The sequence below is a fragment of the Micropterus salmoides genome, unplaced genomic scaffold, assembly GCF_014851395.1.
Source record: "Micropterus salmoides isolate LMB-PRFRI ecotype aquatic unplaced genomic scaffold, ASM1485139v1 Ms_hic_scaffold_12, whole genome shotgun sequence".
In the NCBI taxonomy this organism is placed as follows: domain Eukaryota; kingdom Metazoa; phylum Chordata; class Actinopteri; order Centrarchiformes; family Centrarchidae; genus Micropterus; species Micropterus salmoides.
In genome coordinates, this window is record NW_024040263.1 from 35715022 (window position 1) to 35735379 (window position 20358).

Below are 20358 nucleotides of genomic sequence, written 5' to 3' on the forward strand. Positions count from 1 at the left end.
AAGTGTTGAATCCAACTTTTATTTTGATGAAACAGGAAGTTAAAGAACATTTTGTCAGGTTGCTTCCTGTTCCACACATCAGGCCTCTTCATCTGGAGGAAGAGACGAAGAGTTTGTCTTCTCTGATTTTATCAAAACATTTAGGGACAACGACTTTTATTTTGAAGTTCCCCATTTCCTTCAGCTGTTGAGGGGGCGGGGCTTCTGCCTTCAGTCATTCTGATTGGACAAAGTGGTTCCAGACCAGCTGTCAGTCAGAGATTTAACCGCCCTGAGAGGTTGTGTCGTGTTCAGGGACAGTCTGGACCAGACTCTGGATCAGGTGGTTGGAGCTGGATTGGACTCTGGATCAGTTTCTGAATGCGGTCCAGGATGATCTGGTTGGAGCTGCAGCAGTCTTCAGGTCCGTAGGGGGCTGTGATGGTCAGGACCCCCGCCACCCTTAGCTCATCCCCCTCCTCCTCCACCGGGACCCGGTTCTTCTCCAGCCACCTCCGGACCCCTGCCTTCCTCCTCTTCAGCTCATCCGGGTCCAGCTTGCAGGTCCTAGGGGGGAGGAAGGAGGTCTGGAGACGCTCCGTGGTCTCCTCGTCAGCCTCCTGCAGGACCTCCACCTCCTCCACAGCGTGACCCATCACCACTTGCACTGAAGCCCCACCCTCCTCGTCTCTGAAGTTCACCAGGACCAGGCTGCAGGGGAGACAGCAACACAGAGTCAGACCAGATCCAGATCAGTGCTGGATCAGCATCACAGCCAGCCTCAGAGTCCAGCAGCAGGAAAACTAAAACCCTGTCCTGAAGCTTTTCCCAGAATCCTCTGAAACATCTGGATCAGTAAAGTCTTTGGTTCTGGTCTGATTCAGGATCAGGAGGGTTTTACACTGAATCCAGGACCTGGAGCGGTTTCTGTCCCAACCTGAGGCCAGGACTTCACATCTACTGATCCAGGTGTTCCAAAGAGGATTCTGGGAAAAGCTTCAGGACGGGAAGTGATGCTGAGCTGGGAGACACATTACCTTCACTTCCTGTCGACCCCTGACCTCAAATCGGGGCTCACCTGAATCTAACGATTCACCGGTCTCCTACATCCTGGCCCAATCCCAGTGTCCCCCCTCACAGACCCACAGACTCCGAGGAGTGTTCCCGGGAAGTCCGGCAGGGCTCAGGGCCGTCACGCTGTCAAACCGTCAGGTGCGCGAGGGCTCTGTCGTGGACATGTTGAGCCTCTTTAGACCCTTTTCATAAGTCCGCATTTCTGCAGACTTTGTCTGAGGGAACTGCCCACAGTTCATAGCGGTATGACGTGAAACACGGGGGTTACCGCGTCATAAGAGAAGAAGAAAACAGTAAACAAACAAGCATTGACACCAACGCAGAGGTCAAAATAGTTTCAGTTTTCTTAAGATGCTGCACAGAACACATGAAGTCAGAGGAAAGCAGTCACCTCATCACACACTGAGTTTATTCAACTATTTCCTTTAGTTTTTGCTTGATGAGGCTGTTTGACCAACAATAGTTTGATTAATTACAAATATATATATATATTGACATTTAGGCTTCCTCTCCTCCACTCTGCAGGGCGAGAGCCTGCAGGACTTTAAAACACCAAATAAAAAGTGTGCAACCCGTTTCAGCGTCGTCACGGTGATAAAACGCGGCCCCCTGTTTGCAGCATTTTCAGCCTCACGGCCTCTCAAACTCAGTCACTTTGCAAGTGACGTCAGTAAAGTCTGTGAGGGTTCAGGACTCACGGGGGACATTGGGATTGGGCCCCTGACTACATGACGGACGGAGCCTCGTGGAGCCGGACCGGTCTCCGAAACCGTTTATTAACCCTCCTCCCTGCAGAACCCTGACAGCTAGATCTAGATTGTCTGTCCTGGGCCCGCAGGACCAGAAGGACCCGGCTTTACCTGAAACAGCGAAGTTTCCCTTTAACCGCCGCACCGGAACTTTCCGGTTTCCTCAGAACCTTTAACTGAACCGTGTCATTCGGCTGAACTGCGCGTGCGTCGGTTACCTGGCGGACACCGGGTCCACGGTGAGCAGCCAGCCGCGGTGCTCCTCATCTTTTCCCGCCTTCACCTTCACCTGCTTGTTGACGTAGCGGATCCACTGCAGCGGACCCAGCAGGGTCCAGTCGCGCTGCATCGGTATCACCGGTAATAATCAGTCCACCACACAACCGCCGTCCTCCGACCGCTGCGCGAGCCTCAAACCCCTCCGGAGGAAACACGAGCCCGAGGTAAAGGTTCCGCTTCCGCCCAGCTGTGAGCCGCTGCTGCCCCCTGCAGGCGGACCCGAAACTCTGCAGCACCTCATTCATCACGTAAAACCTTTTTCTTTTTTAAGTTCTTCATTGCAAATCCAAAACGGAAAATAAAAAGGTTTACGATGAAAAAATGCACATAACATAAAAAAAAAGAAAGAAGTGGGCCGCATGGATATTATTATGGCAAAACTTTTTAGTTAGAAATAAATTAATTGATTTTCCAGTCCCTGTCTGGGGTCCAGGTCAATCAGGATCAGCTTTATTTGCCAGGTATGTGTGCACATATGAGGAATTTGACTCTGGATTGTACACTGCTCACGATGTGCTTACTCATACAAAAATACAATAATAAAGTCAGACACAGGCTGCAGTGTAGACTACACAAAAATACACACTATGAACAAAAACAATATACACAGATTGACACAATAGTGCAAAGGAGGCAGGAGTAAAATATTATCATTATTATATACATGTCGGAGCTGAATGTGACATACATGTATACAGTGCGATGAAGCATAGTGCAAAGGATGCTGGAATAAATAAGTATAAGTATTTTGTGCAGGAGTAATGACTTGAGGTAGGTGGATTGGTATACAGTATCTGATGTCTATGAAGATTCTCAGTCATCCAGGTCATAGTTATCCAACGAAGGTTGCCCTTCATTTTAACCTTCGTTGGATATACAGTATCTACAATATGAACAGCACTGAAATAGAGAATGGTGAATAAATAATAGGTGTTAGCCAGTAAACAGGTGGCTGATATAGACAGAGTTACTGGGTTATTGCACAGGAATTGTTCCTGACACTGTGAGTCAGGAATCAGCTGTTCATCAGAGTGATGGCTTGTGGGAAGAAACTGCTTCTGTGTCTGTTGGTTTTGGCGTACAGTGCTCTGTAGCGCCTCCCGGGGTGAGATGGATCTGCATCAGTCCTGAATGGAGGGCAGGTTGACACCGATTATTTTTTCTGCAGTCCTGACTGTCCGTTGTAGTCTGCTCCTGTCCTTTTTGGTGGCAGATCCAGACAGTGACGGAGGTGCAGAGGACAGACTGGATGATGGCTGTGTAGAACTGGATCAGCAGCTCCTTAGGCAGGTTGAGCTTCCTGAGCTGACGCAGGAACTACGTCCTCTGCTGGGCCTTCTTGATGATGGTGTCAGTGTTGGGCTCACACTTCAGGTCCTGGGATTTAGTGGATCCCAGAAACCTGAAGGATTCCACAGCAGACACAGGGCTGTTGAGTATGGTGATGGGGGCAGAGTGGGGGGGGGGCTCCTCCTGAAGTCCACGATCATCTCCAGTTTTGAGCGTGTTAAGCTCCAGGTTGTTCTGACCGCACCAGAGAGACAGCTGATCAACCTCCCTTCTGTAGACCGACTCGTCACCATCCCGGATGAGGCCGATGACCGTTGTGTCGTCAGTGAACTTCAGGAGTTGGCAGATGGGTCTCCTGAGGTGCAGTCGTTGGTGTAGAGGGAGAAGAGCAGCGGGAAGAGCACACACCCCTGGGGGGCGCCAGTGCTGATAGTCTGGGTGCTGGATGTGATGTTGCCCAGCCTCACCTGCTGACTCCTGTCAGTCAGGAAGTCTGTGATCCACTGACAGGTGGAGGCTGGCACAGTGAGCTGGGTGAGTTTGGTGCTGAGGATGTCCGGGATGATGGTGTTGAACGCCGAGCTGAAGTCCACGAACAGGATCCTTGCATATGTCCCCGGAGAGTCGAGGCGTTGCAGGATGTGATGCAATCCTAAGTTGACTGCATCATCCACTGACCTGTTAGCCCTGTAGGCAAACTGCAGGGGGTCCAGCAGGGGGCCTGTAATGTCCTTCAGGTGGGCCAACACCAGTCTTTAAAAGGACTTCATGACTACAGATGTCAGGGCGACAGGCCTGTAGTCATTTAGTCCAGAGATGGATGTTTTTTTTGGGACCGGGATGAGTGTGAAGCAGGAGGAAACTTCACACAGCTCCAGTGATCTGTTGAAGATCAGTGTGAAGATGGGGGCCAGCTGGTCTGCACAGATTTTCAGGCAGGATGGAGACACAGCGTAGGTCCAGGAGCCTTCCTGATCTTCTGCCTCTGGAGTCCTCTTCACAGATCATGAGTGCAGGTGAGGGATCAGAGAGAGGGGCAGACTTTGAAAGCTCTGAGAGACATTGGATCTAGATCTGTAATGAAATAATCTACAGCACTGCCAAGAGCTGAGCTATAAGTGCAGCGACCCAGAGTCCCCTTTTAGCCTGCCATTGACTATGTACAGACCCAGAGTACGGCAGAGCTGTAAAAGCTGCATACTGCTTGTATTAGGAAACTCTTCCTCTCTCTGTAGGTCACTTTACTTCCTGTTAGTGATCATACTGATCAGCATGGCATATTGCCGTATTTTAGTGAAACAAATCCACCATCAGACTGTGGGAGAACAAAGTCCTGGATCTGAAACAAACACAGGTTCACATGGAAATATGGACGCTAAGCTCCTTTGAATTCTTTACACAGTCACATGTTTAAAGTGACAACAGAGCTCTGACAGAAGACACGCCCACTGGCTATAAGCCCTGCCCCCACAGTGATGCCATCACTTGGCCCAGCAGCAGCAGCAGCTCAGACTGAGAGAGACTGAGGAACCCAACCCACTAGAAGAAGAAGAAGAAGATGGCCGACTCGACCAGCAGCAGCTGCTCAGACTCTTCATCATCATCCAACTCCTCCTCTTCCTCACTCAGAGACCTCTCACACTCAGGTACGATTCACCTGTTGTACATTGACTTTAAAGTGGGAAGGTCATGTGTCAGTCAAGAGTTCCAGAACAGCTACTAAATGGACCTTTAGGTGGGCCATAATCCCAAAGATGTTCTGTTGTCATGGAGACAGCTGAGCAAACACACATTGTGTTGCTATTTTGACAGCTGATAGACGAGCTCACAGGGCACGCTTCCCGGTCGAGTCCTGAACCACTAGATTATCAGGACGTCCTGCTAACATGCTAACTATTTCTACAGTTAGTTGTCCTGCAGGTGTTGTAGCCTGTTAGCTGGCGTGCTAATGAAGCTAAGCTCACACATAAAGCTGTGCTGTCCTGCAGTTGCTGACCTGCTCAGCTGATTCATTGTGTTTCTGGAACAAGCTGCTTACGGCTGCTGAGGACTTTAATCCCTCTGTGACATTCCTGAGAGTTAAATATGTGAGTTCTGCTCTGCTGACCTGTTCGCTACAAGTCCTTATTATGATGATGGTGAACCTTCACTGACTGACCTGTTCACTACAAGTCCTTATTGTGATGATGGTGAACCTTCACTGACTGACCTGTTCGCTACAAGTCCTTAACGTGATGATGGTGAACCTTCACTGACTGACCTGTTCGCTACAAGTCCTTATTGTGATGATGGTGAACCTTCACTGACTGACCTGTTCGCTACAAGTCCTTATTGTGATGATGGTGAACCTTCACTGACTGACCTGTTCACTACAAGTCCTTATTGTGATGATGGTGAACCTTCACTGACTGACCTGTTCGCTACAAGTCCTTATTGTGATGATGGTGAACCTTCACTGACTGACCTGTTCGCTACAAGTCCTTATTGTGATGATGGTGAACCTTCACTGACTGACCTGTTCGCTACAAGTCCTTATTGTGATGATGGTGAACCTTCACTGACTGACCTGTTCGCTACAAGTCCTTATTGTGATGATGGTGAACCTTCACTGACTGACCTGTTCGCTACAAGTCCTTATTGTGATGATGGTGAACCTTCACTGACTGACCTGTTCGCTACAAGTCCTTAACGTGATGATGGTGAACCTTCACTGACTGACCTGTTCGCTACAAGTCCTTAACGTGATGATGGTGAACCTTCACTGACTGACCTGTTCGCTACAAGTCCTTAACGTGATGATGGTGAACCTTCACTGACTGACCTGTTCGCTACAAGTCCTTAACGTGATGATGGTGAACCTTCACTGACTGACCTGTTCGCTACAAGTCCTTAACGTGATGATGGTGAACCTTCACTGACTGACCTGTTCGCTACAAGTCCTTAACGTGATGATGGTGAACCTTCACTGACTGACCTGTTCACTACAAGTCCTTATTATGATGATGGTGAACCTTCACTGACTGACCTGTTCACTACAAGCCCTTATTGTGATGATGGTGAACCTTCACTGACTGACCTGTTCACTACAAGTCCTTAACGTGATGATGGTGAACCTTCACTGACAGACCTGTTAACTAGAAGTCCTTAACGTGATGATGGTGAACCTTCACTGACTGACCTGTTCGCTACAAGTCCTTAACGTGATGATGGTGAACCTTCACTGACTGACCTGTTCGCTACAAGTCCTTAACGTGATGATGGTGAACCTTCACTGACTGACCTGTTCGCTACAAGTCCTTATTATGATGATGGTGAACCTTCACTGACTGACCTGTTCACTACAAGTCCTTATTGTGATGATGGTGAACCTTCACTGACTGACCTGTTCACTACAAGTCCTTAACGTGATGATGGTGAACCTTCACTGACAGACCTGTTAACTAGAAGTCCTTAACGTGATGAAGGTGAACCTTCACTGACTGACCTGTTCACTACAAGTCCTTAACGTGATGATGGTGAACCTTCACTGACTGACCTGTTAACTAGAAGTCCTTAACGTGATGAAGGTGAACCTTCACTGACTGACCTGTTCACTACAAGTCCTTAACGTGATGATGGTGAACCTTCACTGACTGACCTGTTAACTAGAAGTCCTTAACGTGATGAAGGTGAACCTTCACTGACTGACCTGTTCACTACAAGTCCTTAACGTGATGATGGTGAACCTTCACTGACTGACCTGTTAACTAGAAGTCCTTAACGTGATGAAGGTGAACCTTCACTGACTGACCTGTTCACTACAAGTCCTTAACGTGATGATGGTGACCCTTCACTGACTGACCTGTTCACTACAAGTTCTTAACGTGATGATGGTGAACCTTCACTGACTGACCTGTTCACTACAAGTCTTTAAAGTGATGATGGCTGGCGGCATGTTTTAAAGGCTGGTGGCGTGTTACTGACAGCATGTTACTGATGGCATGTTATACAGGCTGGCGGCATGTTTTCCAGGCTGGTGGCGTGTTTTCCAGGCTGGCGGCATAGTAAATTATAAAAACACATTAAAGCTGTGGTCATTAATTTCATTTTGTTCTATTTTTTGAAATTCTCTTTACATCCTGACAGCAATCAACAAATCCGTCTAAATCTGGTTCTCTTGTCAGTTTTGCGAGTGGAAACAGGTGGAGGTGACTTTGGATCAAGTATCTTTAAATTACCGTTTCAATAATCGAGTCTACTGCGATTACCCATCAGCCTCTGCACAGCGATTACCTATCAGCCACTGTGACATGTTCATGTCTCTATGTGATCTCTGCCGCCCCACCCAGCCTTACAGCTGACTCAATGGAAAGACCCGAGGAAATCGGCGGTGGCGTTCGGCTTGTCGATGCTGGTTCTTGTCTCCTTGGCAACGCTTTCTGTCATCAGCGTGGTGTCCTACATGCTGCTGACTCTACTCTGTGTCACCATCACTTTCAGGTGAGGGGGGGGGGTCACCTGATCTGTGAGTGGATTAATGTTTGGATTAATGTTTGGATTAATGTTTAGATTAATGTTTGGATTAATGGTTGGATTTATGAGTGGATTAATGGTTGGATTGATGTTTAGATTAATGAGTGGATTAATGTTTAGATTAATGAGTGGATTAATGTTTGGATTAATAAATGAATTAATGAGTGGATTAATGGTTGGATTTATGAGTGGATTAATGGTTGGATTAATGTTTGGATTAATGAGTGGATTAATGTTTAGATTAATGAGTGGATTAATGTTTGGATTAATGAGTGGATTAATGTTTGGATAAATAAGTGGATTAATAAATGGATTAATGAGTGGATTAATGGTTGGATTTATGAGTGGATTAATGGTTGGATTTATGAGTGGATTAATGTTTGGATTAATGAGTGGATTAATGTTTGGATTAATAAATGGATTAATGAGTGGATTAATGGTTGGATTTATGAGTGGATTAATGGTTGTATTTATGAGTGGATTAATGTTTAGATTAATGAGTGGATTAATGTTTAGATTAATGAGTGGATTAATGTTTGGATTAATGTTTGGATTAATAAATGGATTAATGAGTGGATTAATGTTTGGATTAATGAGTGGATTAATGAGTGGATTAATAAATGGATTAATGAGTGGATTAATGGTTGGATTTATGAGTGGATTAATGGTTGGATTTATGAGTGGATTAATGGTTGGATTTATGATTGGATTAATGGTTGGATTTATGAGTGGATTTATGAGTGGATTAATGTTTAGATTAATGAGTGGATTAATGTTTGGATTAATGTTTGGATTAATAAATGGATTAATGAGTGGATTAATGGTTGGATTTATGAGTGGATCAATGGTTGGATTTATGAGTGGATTAATGAGTGGATTAACATTTAGATTAATATTTGGATTTATGAGTGGATTAATGTTTGGATTAATGTTTAGATTAATGAGTGGATTAATGTTTGGATCAATGAGTGGATTAATGTTTGGATTAATGAGTGGATTAATTTTTGGATTAATGTTTAGATTAATGAGTGGATTAATGTTTAGATCAATGCTTGATTAATGAGTGGATTAATGAGTGAATTAATGTTTGGATTAATGAGTGGATTAATTTATGGATTAATGCGCTGATTAATGAGTGGATTAATGTTTGGATTAATGAGTGGATTAATGTTTAGATTAATAAGTGGATTAATGTTTGGATTAATGAGTGGATTAATGGTTGGATTTATGAGTGTATTAATGTTTGGATTAATGAGTGTATTAATGAGTGGATTAATGTTTGGATTAATGTTTGGATTAATGAGTGGATTAATGTTTGGATTAATGTTTAGATTAATAAGTGGATTAATGTTTGGATAATTGCGTTGAATAATGAGTGGATTAATGTTTGGATTAATGAGTTGATTAATGTTTGGATTAATGCTTGGATTAATTCTTGGATTAATGAGTGGATTAATGTTTGGATTAATGTTTGGATTAATGAGTGGATTAATTTATGGATTAATGCGCTGATTAATGAGTGGATTAATGCTTGGATTAATGAGTGGATTAATGCGCTGATTAATGAGTGGATTAATGCTTGGATTAATGAGTGGATTAATGTTTGGATTAATGAGTGGATTAATGTTTAGATTAATGAGTGGATTAATGTTTGGATTAATGAGTGGATTAATGGTTGGATTTATGAGTGGATTAATGGTTGGATTTATGAGTGGATTATTGAGTGGATTAATGTTTGGATTAATGAGTGGATTAATGTTTGGATTAATGAGTGGATTAATGTTTGGATTAATGAGTGGATTAATGTTTGGATTAATGCTTGGATATTAATGTTTGGATTAATGAATGGATTAATGAGTGGATTAATGAGTGGATTAATGTTTGGATTAATGAGTGGATTAATGAGTGGATTAATGTTTGGATTAATGAGTGGGTTAACGTTTAGATTAATGTTTGGATTAATGGTTGGATTTATGAGTGGATTAATGTTTGGATTAAGGTTTGGATTAATATTTAGATTAATGAGTGTATTAATGTTTGGATTAAAAAATGAATTAATGAGTGGATTAATGGATGGATTTATGAGTTGATTAATGGTTGGATTTATGAGTGGATTATTGAGTGGATTAATGTTTGGATTAATGAGTGGATTAATGTTTAGATTAATGAGTGGATTAATGTTTGGATTAATAAATGGATTAATGAGTGGATTAATGGTTGGATTTATGAGTGGATTTATGAGTGGATTAATGAGTGGATTAATGTTTGGATTAATGCTTGGATTAATGAGTGGATTAATGTTTGGATTAATGAGTAGATTAATGTTTGGTTTAATGTTTAGATTAATGAGTGGATTAATGTTTGGATAATTGCGTTGAATAATGAGTGGATTAATGTTTGGATTAATGAGTGGATTAATGTTTGTATTAATGTTTAGGTTAATGAGTGGATTAATGTTTAGATTAATGAGTGGATTAATGTTTGGATTAATAAATGGATTAATGAGTGGATTAATGTTTGGATTAATAAATGGATTAATGAGTGGATTAATGGTTGGATTTATGAGTGGATTTATGAGTGTATTAATGTTTGGATTAATGCTTGGATTAATGAGTGGATTAATGTTTGGATTAATGAGTAGATTAATGTTTGGATTAATGTTTAGATTAATGAGTGGATTAATGTTTCGATTAATGTTTGGAATAATGCTTGGATATTAATGAGTGGATTAATGAGTGGATTAATGTTTAGATTAATGTTTGGATTAATGAGTGGATTAATGAGTGGATTAATGTTTGGATTAATGTTTGGATTAATGTTTGGAATAATGCTTGGATATTAATGTTTGGATTAATGAGTGGATTAATGTTTAGATTAATGAGTGGATTAATGTTTGGATTAATAAATGGATTAATGAGTGGATTAATGGTTGGATTTATGAGTGGATTAATGAGTGGATTAATGTTTGGATTAATGAGTGGATTAATGTTTGGATTAATGCTTGGATTAATGAGTGGATTAATGTTTGGATTAATGAGTGGATTAATGAGTGGATTAATAAATGGATTAATGTTTAGATTAATGAGTGGATTAATGTTTGGATAATTGCGTTGAATAATGAGTGGATTAATGTTTGAATTAATGAGTGGATTAATGTTTGGATTAATGTTTGGATTAATGTTTAGATTAATGAGTGGATTAATGTTTGGATAATTGCGTTGAATAATGAGTGGATTAATGTTTAGATTAATGAGTGGATTAATGTTTAGATTTATGAGTGGATTAATGTTTACATCAATGCTTGATTAATGAATGGATTAATGAGTGGATTAATGTTTGGATTAATGAGTGGATTAATGTTTGGATTAATGAGTGGATTAATGTTTAGATTAATGAGTTGATTAATGTTTGGATTAATGCGTGGAATAATGAGTGGATTAATGTTTGGGTTAATGAGTGGATTAATGTTTAGATTTATGAATAGATTAATGCTTGGACTAATGAGTGGATTAATGTTTGGATTAATGAGTGTGTTAATGTTTAGATTAATGAGTGGATTAATGAGTGGATTAATTTTTAGATTAATGAGTGGATTAATGTTTAGATTAATGTTTGGATTAATGAGTGGATTAATGCTTGGATTTATGAGTGGATTAATGCTTGGATTTATGAGTGGATTAATGGTTGGATTTATGAGTGGATTAATTTTTGGATTAATGCTTGGATATTAATGTTTGGATTAATGAGTGGATTAATGTTTAGATTAATGAGTGGATTAATGAGTGGATTAATGTTTGAATTAATGTTTGGATTAATGTTTAGATTAATGAGTGGATTAATGTTTAGATTAATGAGTGGATTAATGAGTGGATTAATGTTTCGATTAATGTTCCGATTAATGTTTGGAATAATGCTTGGAATAATGCTTGGATATTAATGAGTGGATTAATGAGTGGATTAATGTTTAGATTAATGAGTGGATTAATGTTTAGATTAATGTTTGGATTAATGAGTGGATTAATGTTTGGATTAATGTTTCGATTAATGTTTGGAATAATGCTTGGATATTAATGTTTGGATTAATGAGTGGATTAATGTTTAGATTAATGAGTGGATTAATGTTTAGATTAATGAGTGGATTAATGTTTGGATTAATGTTTGGATTCATGTTTAGATTAATGAGTGGATTAATGTTTGGATTAATGAGTGGATTAATGTATGTATTAATGGTTTATCATTTTTACACTGAGACAAACCGACACTTTCTGTGTTCGTATGAACAGAAACACTTAGGAACTTCACACGTCTCAGTGTCTGTCAGGAAACTTAAAACATCGAAACAGGAAGTGGTGTTATCCTAAACAGCCGTCTGCTTCTTGTCTGTAGGGTTTATAAATCAGTGATCCATGCTGTCCAGAAATCAGACGAAGGTCATCCATTCAGGTAACTTGCACACACGCACCTTTTTTTATGGGGGGGTTTAAAGTTCAGTCTCTCAGGTGATTCATTCAGTCAAGTTTTAAAAATAAAACATTGCAAACAAAAACAGACTTCAGGTGGTGAAGCGTGTCCTTGACAGGTGTAGCATGTCTAAACTACATATGAATTGAAGCGTGTCCTCGGCAGGTGAAGCGTGTCCTCGGCAGGTGAAGCGTGTCCTCGGCAGGTGAAAAATGTCTTCAGAAGGTGAAGCGTGTCTTCAGAAGGTGAAGCGTGTCCTCGGCAGGTGAAGCGTGTCCTCGGCAGGTGAAAAATGTCTTCAGAAGGTGAAGCGTGTCCTCGGCAGGTGAAGCGTGTCATCGGCAGGTGAAAAATGTCTTCAGAAGGTGAAGCGTGTCCTCAGCAGGTGAAGCGCGTCTTCAGAAGGTAAAGCGTGTCTTCGGCATGTGAAGCGTGTCTTTGGCAGGTGAAGCGCGTCTTCAGAAGGTAAAGCGTGTCATCGGCATGTGAAGCGTGTCTTTGGCAGGTGAAGCGTGTCTTCAGAAGGTGAAGCGCGTCTTTGGCAGGTGAAGCGTGTCCTCGGCAGGTGAAGCGTGTCTTTGGCAGGTGAAGCGTGTCTTCAGAAGGTGAAGCGCGTCTTTGGCAGGTGAAGCGTGTCCTCGGCAGGTGAAGCGTGTCTTTGGCAGGTGAAGCGTGTCTTCAGAAGGTGAAGCGTGTCCTCGGCAGGTGAAGCGTGTCTTTGGCAGGTGAAAAATGTCTTTGGCAGGTGAAGCGTGTCCTCAGCAGGTGAAGCGTGTCATCGGCAGGTGAAGCGTGTCCTCGGCAGGTGAAGCGTGTCATCGGCAGGTGAAGCGTGTCATCGGCAGGTGAAGCGTGTCTTTGGCAGGTGAAGCGTGTCTTCAGAAGGTGAAGCGTGTCATCGGCAGGTGAAGCGTGTCTTTGGCAGGTGAAGCGTGTCTTCGGAAGGTGAAGCGTGTCCTCGGCAGGTGAAGCGCGTCTTTGGCAGGTGAAGCGTGTCTTCAGAAGGTGAAGCGTGTCCTCGGCAGGTGAAGCGTGTCCTTGTGTCCTCACAGAGCAGCTGCAGTAATCAATAGATTCTGGTTCTGGTGATTCATTAGCTGTAAACAAAGTTCTGTCCTGTGGTCTTCCATCATTTTACACAGTTCACTTTAAGCAGCAGGTCCAGTTTGTTCACACAGACCCTGCTGGTCCTGGTCCTGGTCCTGGTAGTAGTCCTGGTCTCCAGCACAGGGAAAGCTTTACGAGCTCTAACGCGCAGACAGCACTCTGAAACCCTGTCCTCTGAAACCTCTGTCCCCTGTCAGGTCCCTGTTGGAAAGGGACATCTCGGTGTCCTCGGAGGTGGTCCGGCAGCTGGCTGATCAGTCTCTGATCTACCTGAACTGGTTCAGCAGTCAGACCAGGAGGCTGCTGCTGGTTGAAGACCTGGTGGACTCTCTGAAGGTGAGATTTCCACAGAACATGTTGGCAGGCTGGCTAATGCTACTTCAGGTAGACCCAGGGTCTGCTTCAGACCCGGGGTCTGCTGAGGTGCAGCTGCTTGCCTTCAGAGCGCTGCATTGTGGTTAAAAGAGGAGTTACACGGGACGTCCTCCTTTAACTACTGAACCATGCCTCAGAGGGCAGCTGGAGGAAACTTATCCAGGTACATCAGCTGTTCTGTGGTCTCCAGTCCTACCTGGGGGGGCGGTGTTGAGGGACAGGACCCAGGAGAGACTGCTCCATGATGTCCTGCTGTCCTCGCTGATAAGGCTGCTAAGTTAATGAAGCTGTTGTGGTGGTGGAGAGCCTGGTCAGCAGACAGGAAACCCATTGGTCAGTCCTCTGTGTTGTGCTGACATCACAGCTGGACAGAGAGGTCAACCAATAAGAATCCACAATATCTGGAGTGATGCCTTTGATAAAAACACATTTATTCGTTTATCGCAGCCTGAATGTAAAAGCAATAAGAGATTAATCCACTGTCTGAAGATGAAACGGTTAAACAGCAGTGAGTTCATAAAACTGGTCCAGAAACGTCTGACTGACCTTTGAAAACTTCAACAGCTGTTGGTGTTGTTATTATTAGGGGTCCAAGCCAGAGTGCGGCTGGGAACCCACGATTGCAAGGCAAGAACGATACGGTTCCCAGCCCCGCTGGTACTGGGATCTGGCGTTGCCTTCATTAGTAAAGATTTTAACCTGAAAACCGTGAACCAAGACTTCTGTGCTGGTTTCACATTTATGTCCTGTGTTAAAGGCAGACTGCCTCATCCATCCATGAGGACCTTTTGGCCGATCTGCTAAGAAGGGCAGGTGCGGTGGACTCATGAGGGCTGATGCGTATGCTGGGGAAAGGAAGAACATGTTTATAAAATATAACACACCATCACAGCAACCTCTCAGCTTCCATCGTGGTTGAAATGCAGAACTACTGAGAGAAACCTGTGGAAAAGGAAGATCATGCAGTTCGCAAGTTCACAAAAAAACCAGAAGTAAAAACAACATATAGAACACTTGTATGACCAAATTCTTCTTGTATTGTGAGCCAACGCTGCCGTGACTAAAAAGTGGCCTTAGCTTTTGTTTGCACAGAATATCCATGTACTTTAAAGAGGTGGTATTCTGCTTTTTGCCTTTTCCCCTCTGCTTTATTGAGTTCTCTCTTTTTTGTGCATGTAACAGGTTTGCAAAGTGAAAAAGCCCAAAGTCCAGTCCAAAGGGAGTTCCCATCTCCCACAGAAAACTCTGCTCTGAACTGAAAACAGCTGGTTTGTAGTCCAGCCCTTCACTTCCTTTACTTGTGACATCACAATGAAAACGCGTCATAAAGCTTGCCAAGCGGCTAGCGGGGCCAGGCCCTTAAACCAAACTAGACTGAGCGGAGGCCCTTTGGCTCCACTCGCCTTTGTTTGGTTTTCCATTGTAGAAATGTTGTACCTGTACCTGCTGCCAGGTACTTTTTTTCATATCACCTCCGTCGAGGTTCCAAGCGAGCTGAGCGATACTAAAATGTAACGTTAAAACAGACAGACTGCTGATTGGTCAGAGAGAATATTCACTATTCACTGCATCATCATTGCTGCAGCAGACAGAGACCAGCAACAGAAAGTTTTATATTTTACAGTTTTCGTACGTTATTTCATCACTAAATCCACTTCTGAGAAGTTTTGAGGTGAGAAATCAACTGTGTAGATTTCCAAAATTGACAGTTTTACGAGAAGTGATGGCTTGAGAGTAACTTACCATCTGCTTGGTTACGGTCGCAGTCTGAAGCGGCTTTGATTTGGATCACACTACCTTGTTTCTTACGACCTGCCCTTTTCTGCTTCTGATTGGCTAGTAGTCCTTATCTGGGAACCGCATGTGCAACTCCCAACAAAAATTTTTTACAAGTAAGATGCATCACTCTGTAGCTCAAGAGCGGAGCGTACAACACACAGGGTGAAAAGAGGAGCTGCAGCAATGTGCAGTATGAGAAAATGAAACCATGTAAACCTGTTCTGGTACAACCCCTAATTAAGATCTTGAACCTGAAAATGAGCAGAATACCACCACTTTAAATACTAGTTTCTGTTAATGAGGTACACCAACCTAAAACGGTTGCAGTCCAGTTAATCAGCCCTGCAATAAATTATATCTTCATGAAGCTAGTAATATTTTTTGTAATTTGTAAAATGTCTTGTTCATGTGTTTTTACTCTTAAACTCCAAAATCTTTACTCTACAGAATTAGCTGTGATTTACTTCAGTACAAATGTTGGTGTGATGCATTTCCATTTATAAAATTATTCTAACTCTTTGCACAATCTGGGAAATTTACCTCCACAATATTTTATTTCTGGAGGCACTGAAATCAAATTAAACCAGGCACCAACCAGCACCACTGAAGACTGGACCACTAATCATTTTAACCACAACCCGTATGTCGTAACTGGTTCCTGCGTGCTGTGTTCATGGATGTTCTGAACATGGTTCGCCATCACATCTCAGTTAGAGTGGAAGAAGCTGCAGTCGAGTACAGATGTTTAATAATGACTGGCCTCCACAGATTCAGATCCTTCCTTTCTGTAAAGAAGAAAATGTAATTATAACAAAAGCCAAACAGAAGAACCACCAGCCCCGCCATGAGATCGACCTGTACAAAGCTTATAATGTTCTGTCTCTGCTGATCTTCAGTCTCAGATGTGTTAAATAATATGTATGTATAATGTGTCTTCTTAAGTTTCAGTGTGCTCAGGACCTCCATATTAATGAGCTGCTAGTTGACAAAAACAAGCAGAGAAGCCACACACCAGTGCTCATTATTGAAAATTTACCAACAGTTTTGATACAGTATGCAAGTTTTCATCATCAGAGTAGCTACGACCTGATTGTGCAGCTGCTCTTGTCACTTCTTTGCCTCTTGCTTGGCCAAAGCCATGAGGCTCCCTTTAAAAACTAATTAACTTACACGTCTACAAAACTCAGTACAAATTTAGAAATATCACATTATACACTGAAACACACATAAACACAGGAAAAACATGCAAACTCCAGAGCCCATGGCGGCCGTGGCTCAGGAGGTAGAGCAGGCTGCCCGTTGATCGGAAGGTCAACGGTTCTATCCAGGCTGCATGTCGAAGTGTCCTTGGGCAAGATACTGAACCCCGAATTGCACTTAGCAATAGCGCCTGTTCCACCAGTGTGTGAATGTTACTTTCTGTTTGGGCTCAGTGTATGAATGTGTGTGAATGCAGATGTAGTGTAAAAGCGCTTTGAGTGGTCGAAAAGACTAGAAAGGCGCTATACAAATACAAAACATTTACGTTTACATGGCTGGATTCAAACCTGCCTCATGAATTGAAATTAATTAATTATTAGGACGTAATACTCACTCACACACAGGCAACATGCAGTGTTAATTAATAAACGTTTTTACTTTGTCAACTAACATTAGTTCGCTAGTGTGAATAAATCATTTGAGTGCACAACATACCGTTTCAGCAACGCTGATGGCGTCGCTCCTCAGCTCCAGACTTCTGATACCATTGCCTCCGCCAATGCATCAGTGAAACGGCCGTCAGTAAAATGCGTGTTGCAGACTGTGTATAAGATGGTGGCAGGTGAAAGTGCGACGCATTTTCTGTCATCTGTCCTCCAGCCCAAGACGCCTCGCCACTGATTACAGACACCGCACACACAGATGCCATAATGAAACTAAACAGCACATTAAACCAAGAGGAGGAAACTAAAAAATTAATTTGATATACGCCTTTGTAGGCAGGAGTTCCAAGCCCAAACGCATTGACCTTGCTTATAGCGCCCCATAGTGGTAGAAGTGTGCGGATTTTTGCGCCTGAGTTACTTGCAGGGGCTGGTACCTACCCTACGAGTTTCGCGTCCCTAGCAGTTACCATCTAGGCTGCAGTAGTGGAATTAGCGGCGGAAGAATAAAAAAAAAAAAAAAACGAGAACGATTACAAAAACCTTATATCCACGTGTTAGGGGGATCGAGCTGAATCTCGTGGTATAGGCCATGCCCATTTCTGCCTCGACACCAAACTTGGCACGGATAACCTCTGGACCAAGCTGATGAAAGTTTGTAGGAAATTTGGATCCGACAAAAAATGTCGCAATTATATGCTGGCAAACATTTGCAAAAAACACTACTAACAGTTGCTTTGGAATGGCCAATCGACACCAAATTTGGAGTGTTAATGTGGGACACCCCCCTGAGGGCCTGTGCAAAATTTGGTGCAACTCGCCCCTAGGGGGTGCTATTTAATCCAAGAAAATTGTTCCTCTATAACCACAAGTCACACTGACATGAAACCAGTGCCGAATTGTTCAGCATGGTCCCCTTACTACAGGCACCAAACTTCACCCAAATATGCCCATAGGTGGCGCTGTTATTGCACATTAAAGACGTCAAAAAAAATCCCATTGACTTACATGCATTTTATATCTCCATAACCACAAGTCCGATTCACACCAAATTTGGGTCAATTGTTCCCCATGGGGCCCCGATGACACGTGCAATTCGGCCAAAAGGTGGCGCTATAATCGAAGCTCAAATACCCCATTCATTTCAATGGGATTTTCAACCAAAGGACATTTTGCGGGATAACGGCTCGCTTCATTGCACATTCATAAACCTTATGTCTACGTGTTTAGGGGATGCTGCCGATTCCGATGGTATAGCACACGCCTCTGTGCGATGACGTTTTCATTTCGCAAAATCGCGAAATCGCGAAAACTCCTACGAAACTGCAAGTCCAATCGGCACGAAACTTGTAACGGACAATCTCTGGACTGAGCCGACAAAAGTTTGTAGAGGGAATTTTGATCTGACAAAAAATGTCCCAATTGCAAGCTAACAAATATTTGCGAAAACGCTAAAAACAGGAAATATAACATATCTCAGGCTTGGAAAGGCCGATCAACACAAAACTTCAGGACCGGGGGGGCCTGCGCCGGGAGGCTTGGACCCTTCTTATAACTGCTTGCAGTTCTAGTTATTATTATTATTATTATTATTATAAAATTGAACCTTTTACTGTTAGAAACTCTGTGTACGTTCGTTGTTAGCTAACCAACTTTAAAAGTCCCCGTGCAGGGTTCAGCTGCTCATCACATAACGTTAACGTTAGCTAACATGTCAGCTGTTAGTGTTTACGTTGGTGAGTAAAGTCTCGCACTACTGATGTCCAGCCTGATGACAGAGACACTGGGACACGTCGCATCTGGTTTGAAGTGAAGAAATCTTTCTTTCAGGGCACCGTGGCCAGTCCGGACCAAGACCTGCCAGATGGACCCTGAAGGGTCGCTCACGGCTCTGTAGATGTAAAGTCAGGACAGGACAGGGAGAGAAGCTCAGAGGAGAAGCTTCATGTTGAAGAAGATCTGGGCTCTGCTGGGTGTGAGAGTTTAAACAGCCCTCGTCTCTGCCCTCAGGCCCTCAGGGCCTCGCACAGATAAACAGTTTCTTTGTCTTCTGAACGTTGCAGCTGGCTGCGGTCATGTGGATGATGACGTACGTCGGAGCCATCTTTAACGGGGTCACCATCCTCATCATCGGTGAGCCTTCTTCTTCTTCTTCTTCCTCTTTTCAGTCCAAACTCGGCTTCAGACTGACTAATCTTCTCTTTCCCAGCTGACATTGTGTTCTTCACCACGCCGCTGATCTACCAGAAGAAAAAGGTGCGTATTATTAGATTTGTTGTTTGACACCCAGTGTAATTATCCTTTATATAACTCCATCAGATGCTCTAATGATACAGTGTGTGCTGGAACATGAACTTCCTGATGTGGGTCAGTAAAGTCTAGAATCCAGAGGATCTGACAACAGAACCTGCTTCATTTTTGCCATTTTACGGCTTTCGCTGCCGTTGCCTAGGCTACCAACGAGGTGTGCAGGTTCTGCCGCAGGCGTTGTTTCTGCAGATTAGTTAATGTTTAAAACGAAGTCGTCGCGCGAAGTGCTCATTCTGAAGTCGTCTTGAATGTGTGTGTTCAGACGCAGATTGATCAGCTGATCGAGCTGATTGGCTCCAGAGTGGAGGCGACGCTGCACAGGTGAGCTGACATCACAGCAGGTTGAGTAAGATCCTGTTTCACTGTAAACCCACCGTGTGTGTGTGTGTGTGTGTGTGTGTGTGTGTGTGTGTGTTTCAGGCTGCAGGACCGCTTACCTGGAGCTGTGAAAAGAACCAAACCTGAGTGACACCTGACCTGCACCCCTCCTCCTCTGATTGGTCTGTTTGTCAGTGACTCACCTGCTGAATTAATTCATGTAATAAAATCCTGACTGAAATGACTCCAAGCGTTTTTTCTGTAACAAACATCTGGTCCTTCTGGGGTTAGGGTTCCTCATCATCAGGCTGAATGAGTCCATCAAGACTCTCCAGCTGATCCAGAATGCTACAGCACGTCTTCTGACAGGAACCAGGACCAGAGATCGTATTTCTCCGGTTTTAAGTTCTCCTGTAAAATCCTTCTGCTCACCTCCAGAGCTCCCAGTACTCAGGCTCCATCTCACCTAACAGAGGACCTCA

The 20358-nt window shown here is 43.3% G+C and overlaps 2 protein-coding genes across 4 annotated transcripts; one reads left to right on the forward strand and one right to left on the reverse strand.

Moving 5' to 3' along the window:
* On the reverse strand, positions 1-2184 carry gemin6 (gem (nuclear organelle) associated protein 6). The gene is made up of 2 exons (XM_038714730.1): positions 2021-2184; positions 1-690 (listed from the first exon to the last, which is right to left on the reverse strand). The coding sequence occupies exons 1-2, from the start codon at positions 2149-2151 to the stop codon at positions 291-293; spliced, it is 531 nt and encodes a 176-aa protein (XP_038570658.1). The 5' UTR covers positions 2152-2184; the 3' UTR covers positions 1-290.
* A 6-nt stretch (positions 2185-2190) lies between these two features.
* LOC119899896 (reticulon-3-B-like) lies at positions 2191-20120 on the forward strand. Of its 3 annotated transcripts, XM_038714727.1 has the most exons (9): positions 2208-2329; positions 4774-5017; positions 7700-7850; positions 12270-12326; positions 13649-13787; positions 19312-19381; positions 19458-19504; positions 19821-19879; positions 19979-20120. In XM_038714727.1, exons 2-9 carry the CDS (start codon positions 4930-4932, stop codon positions 20025-20027), a joined length of 660 nt encoding a protein of 219 aa, XP_038570655.1. In that variant the 5' UTR covers positions 2208-2329; positions 4774-4929; the 3' UTR covers positions 20028-20120. The 3 variants fall into 3 exon arrangements, with proteins under 3 accessions (XP_038570657.1, XP_038570655.1, XP_038570656.1); XM_038714729.1 differs by lacking the exon at positions 4774-5017 and having other exon boundaries at positions 2191-2329; XM_038714728.1 differs by lacking the exon at positions 12270-12326.
* Positions 20121-20358: the final 238 nt, after the last annotated feature.

What these genes read in the sequence shown, in the direction of transcription:
- LOC119899896 (XM_038714727.1), top strand. Translation starts at nt 4,930, where the DNA reads ATGGCCGACTCGACCAGCAGCAGCTGCTCAGACTCTTCATCATCATCC. An exon ending in CAGAGACCTCTCACACTCAG is followed by an intron (nt 5,018 to 7,699) that starts GTACGATTCACC and finishes CGCCCCACCCAG; the next exon opens with CCTTACAGCTGACTCAATGG. An exon ending in TGATCTACCAGAAGAAAAAG is followed by an intron (nt 19,505 to 19,820) that starts GTGCGTATTATT and finishes GTGTGTGTTCAG; the next exon opens with ACGCAGATTGATCAGCTGAT.
- gemin6 (XM_038714730.1), bottom strand. Translation starts at nt 2,151, where the DNA reads ATGCAGCGCGACTGGACCCTGCTGGGTCCGCTGCAGTGGATCCGCTAC. An exon ending in GTGGACCCGGTGTCCGCCAG is followed by an intron (nt 691 to 2,020) that starts GTAACCGACGCA and finishes TCTCCCCTGCAG; the next exon opens with CCTGGTCCTGGTGAACTTCA.